The sequence below is a fragment of the Salvelinus namaycush genome, chromosome 13 (assembly GCF_016432855.1).
Source record: "Salvelinus namaycush isolate Seneca chromosome 13, SaNama_1.0, whole genome shotgun sequence".
NCBI classification, from domain to species: domain Eukaryota; kingdom Metazoa; phylum Chordata; class Actinopteri; order Salmoniformes; family Salmonidae; genus Salvelinus; species Salvelinus namaycush.
Window position 1 is genome coordinate 8,441,988 of NC_052319.1, and position 6,698 is coordinate 8,448,685.

General features: G+C 42.5%; 1 protein-coding gene across 1 annotated transcript; it reads left to right on the forward strand.

Moving 5' to 3' along the window:
• Nucleotides 1-442: 442 nt before the first annotated feature.
• LOC120057839 lies at nt 443-2,341 on the forward strand. The gene is made up of 4 exons (XM_039006302.1): nt 443-735; nt 830-1,099; nt 1,197-1,301; nt 1,421-2,341. The coding sequence occupies exons 1-4, from the start codon at nt 474-476 to the stop codon at nt 1,804-1,806; spliced, it is 1,023 nt and encodes a 340-aa protein (XP_038862230.1). The 5' UTR covers nt 443-473; the 3' UTR covers nt 1,807-2,341.
• The last annotated feature ends 4,357 nt before the right edge of the window (nt 2,342-6,698 follow it).

The following is a 6,698-nucleotide window of genomic DNA, read 5'->3' on the forward strand; positions in this document are numbered from 1 at the left end:
TGCATCTGCGCTCAAGGCTCTCTATGCATGGGGGTCGTTTGAAACCAAGGTTTACACTATCTGGCAAAACAGATGCCTAAAAGTCATTCAGCCCAGCGATGTCGAGACCTCCCCACCCCCAGCATCTAGATGCTAGCCCCCGGAGATTTTAGAATATCAAAAAGATACCTAATGTTTAGACACCCCCCAATACCCTATGTTTGAACCAAATGGCAGGTGTTTGAACCACATGTCTTAGGCTTCAAAGATAACTTTGAGGCGGTTTTAGCGCGAAAAAATACGACACCACGCGAGTCATACGGCTACAAAAGCTAAGCAAAACAGGTCCCCCTGTTAGCTTCGTTTTCGCGCATTTACCCTACAGCATTCCCCCAGGAATAGTTATCGGACGGACCCCGTTAAAAAAGATCATCTGGTAAAAACCCTCCTCATGGATATTTCTCAAGGTTAGTTCTTGAAATAAATATTTACATATGCTATATATTAGATTTGTTTGTTCTTGGGAATTGTTTGAAAACGTTGTATGTTATAGAAATATTAAACAGGCCTTAGGGCCCGGATTCTTAACGTATAAAATGTCAATATTAGCTAAAATGATTAGAGCTTTAATATTATCTAATGTTTTTTTAGATTCTCAAACCTTCACTCAGATTCTCCGAGATATAACTGAACTCGAACCGGCCGTAGGGTCTCCGGAACAAATTGTTTACATCCCAACGCCGACCCTGAATTGTAGTAAGTAAGATTCAAGAATTCCGTAAGAATATTTATACCTTAAAAACAAAAAGTGTAGGCATCTTATATTAAAAGTTATTTTATGTGTTTACAGCTGAAATACATCCTAGAACGGGTGCCATAGGGAGTCTACACGGTTTCTGTGAAGGATATGCCTACGAGACAATTGTGCCCTACTCCCAGGATGTATTTACACACAAGCCGCAAACAGAGACTTTAAACGGCCTGTCAACTCCCCTGACCCAGGACCGTTGGACGCCCCCTATTAAACACCAACGGACAATCAGGGCCCAGATCCACAGGTCCGCTTCACCCGAACAATACTACTGGGAGGGTATTCACGAGACAGCGTTACAAGGACAAGGTATGAATCAATTATCATTTATATATATATTTTATTTTTATGCCTGAATATGTTTAAACATGGACTAATGGTGTTTTTTTTTTTTTTTTACTTTCAGGCTCACAAGCTACAGACCAGGCAGATGCTATAATTAGGGTTGCCCAAAGACATGTTCCCGAGTTCTCAGAGCTTCTTCAGAACAGCCCTCTTCAAAAAAGCCGAGGTATTTAATTAATGTATTGTTAATATATAGGCTTATATCTGAAATGTATTTTACATTTTTATCAAACATATTTTAGGGTTAATAACCTATTTTTCTGTATGTATTATTTTTTAATGCAGACTCCTCGCCGGCTTATAAAGACATCCAAGAAGCTACACATCTAGATCCCGAAGAGGCGCCAAAGACCCCAGTCACCAGAACAGCGAAGCCTGATGATTTCAAAGTTTTAAATGACATTTCTGAGGTAGACGATTTGATGTTCTGTGAAGTGGCCAACCTTATTGAAGCGGCCAATTCTGGTGGGGCAACAGCCTCTTGTGAAATAGACCAAGCCGTGCTTTTCAAGGCTTTTACACAGGGTTTAAAATCACGAAAGGCTTTACTTCAACGTCGTATGGGTATTCTATTCGAACATCAATACAATCAGGATGTGTCATTCTGGCGTAGAGAGCTTCCCCGCATGTTAAACAACAGTAGGGTTAAAACAAGCAAATACCTCCGTTAAAAAACACATATGTAAAAAAAAAAAACACAAGCACACACATCCTTAAGTAGAGAAATGGCGCCCCCTATAGACCTAAGCGAGACAATTGAAACCCTCTTAGCGGAAATCCCTACAGAGCTCCAAGATATAATTAACCATATGAATGATTCTGGGCTAATTGACATAGGGGCTATAGATGAAAACCTATTATCCCAGATTCCCTCCGAACTCATTGAAATTATTACACGTATGAATGAGTCAGGGTCTGCAGATGAAAACAGGTTATCACAGATACCCGAATCAATCATATCTTTAATTACCCAGATGAACGAGAGCCCAAGGTTTAATTCTGCACCCCCTACACCTCTAAGCCATCCTTTAACACCCTTGTTCGAAGAGGAAACCCAATACGATGTTTTTGAACAGCTGAACAAATGTCTATCAAATCTGGAGCGGGAAGGTCTTGATCACAATGTACAGAACGAAAGCCCTAGGTTTAATTCTGCACCACCTACACCTCTAAGCCAGCCTTTAACACCCATGTCTGAAGAGTCTGAAACCCAATACGATGTTTTTGAACAGTTGGACAATTGTCTAGCAAATCAGGATGGGGATGGTCTTGATCGCAGTGAACATGTTTTGTATCGAAATAAATTCCACAATATTGAGGTTCGACAGTTTTTCAATTTCGCATGGGGGGGTCAGATTCGGGAATATGCTGTGTTTTACGTAATGCTTATGGACACTTTGAATGAACTGGTAGATAGAGTTAGAGCTTATAGCCAACCAAGGGATACCTTACAGTTGGAAATTTTTGGAGACAGTCTGCAGAGCCGTGTGTCGCTTATTTTAAATAGGGGTGAAGCAGATCTTGAACAATTTGTTAACCTGCTAGAACGCCTTGTTCAGTCAAATTTAAACGTGCTAGCAGATAGGACCCTCGAACTTGTAGTACAATTAGTCCGGCCACCACAAGGGGGCGGCGGGCAGAGACGTAAACTCGATAGCCTGATGCAGTCCGAAATCATAAGCAATAAAAAGGCCTACCTCATAATCGTTCACAATCATGGTAATAAGCTATGCTTTGCCATAGGTTTGGCCCACTTACTCAGCCCAGGATGTACAGAGCGCGAAGCGTTACAGAAAGCTCAAGAGCTACAAAAGGCTGTGGGTTTAGGTATACAGGAGGCTGTGGCTTTCTCAGACATAGGCAAATTTGAAAACTTTCTGAATATCAAGATTGTGGTTTTGTACCACAGCAGGGCTAATGACGCTCTCTTGAAGTTCCAAAATATACAAGAGCCACACCCTAAGACTATGTACTTTTATGTGCAAAATGAGCATTACTATGCCGTAACTAACATCACAGCATTTTTAGGCGCCCCATATGTCTGTCCAGCCTGTCATACCGGCTACACCCGCAAGGGGGGGCACTCGTGCCGTTATAACTGTTCAGTATGTCTGGATAAACATTGCCCTATGCAACCGCTAAACTTGACACCCTGTGAGGATTGTCACCGCACATGTCGTTCGGCCTACTGTTACGAAAAACACAAAACTGAAACATGGCACCCCAAGGCCTGTAAATCTGTAAGCATTTGTGACATTAACAAGAAATGTCCAAAATGTCATTGCAATTACAACCTTAAAATAGACAGCCCTAAACCCCATGTTTGTGGAATCATACATTGCCCAATCTGTAAAGGGCCCTTGAAAAGCAGAGACGCAGAAGTTGTTCAAGAAGTAACACATGAGTGTTACATTCAGCCCTTGGCTGAAGATGAACATACAGAGAAATATGTTTTTTATGATTTTGAGACAAATCAGCAATCAGGGGTTCACTTGCCTATTTTTGTATCTACCATGACTTTCACCGGTGAAAAGTGGTCGGCCGAGGGGCCCGATTGCGCCCGACTCTTTCTAAAACATTTTAGAAAGGCCCAGTACAGAAACTTCACGTTTATAGCTCACAATGCGCGAGCCTATGACTCCTATCTGCTTCTGAACCCTTTGATACAGCAAGGCGTGGCGCCCAGTGTCATTGCTCAAGGGAGTAAAATCTTATGTTTTGTTGACCACGCCTTTAAACAGAGATACATTGACAGCTTAAGCTTCTTACCCATGAGATTGGCTCAAATGCCAGAGGCCTTGGGTTTTGAAAACTCGGTCAAAGGCTATTTCCCCCACTTCTTCACATCTGAGGAGAATCTACATTATATAGGAGCTTATCCAGCCCCCGAAATGTACGGTTGTGATCAAATGTCTACCAAAGAGCGTGAGAAATTCATGACGTGGTACGAGACAGTAAGACATGGAACTTTTGATTTTCATAAAGAGATGGAATCATACTGTGACAATGACGTGGTTATACTACGTGAAGGATGCCTCAGATTCAGAGAAGAGGTAATCAAAGATGCAGGCATTGACCCCTGGAGCTGTACAACTATTGCATCCGCGTGCATGAAAACCTATCGTACACACTATCTAACTCCAGCATCTATAGCGATCCCATCGCCAGACAACTACCGACGACAATTCAAGGCCTACTCTAGTGGCTCCATTCAATGGTTGGAGTACCTAGCCCAGGATAAAAATGTTTTTATCCAACATGCTTTGAATCGGGGGGAGAAGGCTTTTGGGCCTTACCATGTAGATGGATACACACAGATTGACGGTGTTGAGACAGTGTATGAGTACAACGGTTGTTTCTTCCACGGTTGTAAATTATGCTTTGTCCCCCAGGCCATGTGTGTCCTAACCCAAAAGACTTTTGGGGAAATGTACCAAGAGTTTCAAGACAAACTGAATTCTTTAAAGGCTACATACGGGTTAAAAGTTGTGGTTTTGTGGGAACACGAATGGACAGCCCTGAAAAAGGCGGATCCTCATGTTCAGGCCTTCCTTACCCAATATGACCCTCCAGAGCCCCTGGAACCGAGACAGGCCTTGTTTGGAGGCAGGACCAATGCTTTGACATTGCGTTATGTAGCTCAACCCGACGAGACAATAGGCTATGTAGATTTTACATCCCTATATCCTCATGTAATGAGTTCCTCATGCTATCCTATAGGGCATCCTGAAATTATTCACAGCGACTTTGACGAACCCCAAAATTATTTTGGTTTAATCAAAGCGACTGTCTACCCTCCTAGGGGTCTGTTTATACCTGTGCTGCCTTACAAGGGGTCTAAAGGAAAACTTTTCTTTCCCCTTTGTCGCACATGCTGTGAAAACAACAACCAGGAAAACCCATGTGATCACTCAGATCAAGAAAGAGCCCTGACAGGTGTCTGGGTCACCGCTGAATTCTCTAAGGCTTTGGAGAAGGGGTATCGTGTGGCCAAAATCTTTGAAGTGTGGAACTTTTCCAGGAAATCAGACACACTTTTTAAAGAGTACATCAAGACCTTCTTGAGATGCAAGCAGATGGCTTCAGGCTATCCAGCATCGGTCACAGATCAAGAAAGTAAAGAGAAGTACATTCAAGACTACCATGACAGAGAAGGCATACTTCTTGACCCTGACAGAATACAGGTCAACAAAACCAAAAGAAATGTTTCGAAATTGTACTTGAACTCCCTTTGGGGGAAGTTAGCGCAGAGAAGCAATATGCTAACAACTTCGATCATTAAAGACCCGGAAGAATTTTTGGAATTTGTTTTTTCGGACCAATACGAAATTTCACATTTTTCATTCTTGAGTCAAGACATTGCCTTGGTGCAATGGCGGCGCAACCCAAAGTGGGTTCTACCCCCAGGTAATGTAAATGTGTTTCTTGCAGCATTTACCACAGCCTATGCCCGACTTGAACTGTACACCCTCATGGAACAGCTTCAGCGGCGGGTTCTTTACCACGACACAGACTCTGTGGTCTATGTAAGCAAGCCGGGGGATTGGACCCCCCCACTTAGCAACTATCTTGGGGGTTTAACTAGTGAACTCGCCGAGGGTGACCATATCACAGAATGGTCCTCATGTGGGCCCAAAAGCTATGCTTTTAGGACTAAAGACAATCACGTGGTGTTGAAAGCCAAAGGCGTGACTCAAAACTACGAAAATGCCCCGCGTGTAAACTTGGAATCAATCACGCGCTTGGTCGACGGGTTCGTAAATGACAAGAATAGTGACTTGGAGATTTTGACCTCCTACAACAAAATAGTGAGGGATAAAAAGGGGTTCCATCTAAGAAACGCCCCACTCACTAAAAGATTCAGGGTAGTCTATGACAAGAGACGGCTATTGCCTGACGGTACCACATTGCCCTTTGGCTACTGACTTATGCTACAAGCCCCAGTGTGTCTTAAAGCTTAAGATATAATGACGGCTGTCGAGGATTTTGACCCCCGTTTAAAACTGCCCTTTTCGGCCTTAATTGCAGGCCCATCAAACAGTGGTAAAACTTTTTTTGTAAAAAGTATTTTAGAGAATTCTGAACATGTGTTATCTCAAAAGCCTGACAATATTGTATGGTGTTATTCATGTTACCAACCTCTGTATGATGAATTATTGAAGACAATAAAAATCAAGTTTGTTGAAGGAATACCCGAATCTCTGTCTGATGATGAACTTCTCCCCCCACATAAATATAATCTGCTGGTTTTGGACGATATGCTATTTGCTGGTAGCGAACACCCCGAAATTGCACGAGCTTTTACCCAATATACTCATCATAGAAACCTGTCCGTGCTTTACTTGGTCCAGAATGTGTTTCACCAAGGTAAAAATAGTCGGACCATTAGCTTGAATGCCAACTACATGGTATTGTTTAAAAATCCTAGAGACAAACTGCAAATTAGCACTCTAGCTCAGCAGATGTACCCTGGACGGAAATCATACTTTATGGAGAGCTATGAGGACGCTACCAAAGAGCCATTTTCTTATTTAATCGTGGATTTAAAAGCAAATACTCCAGA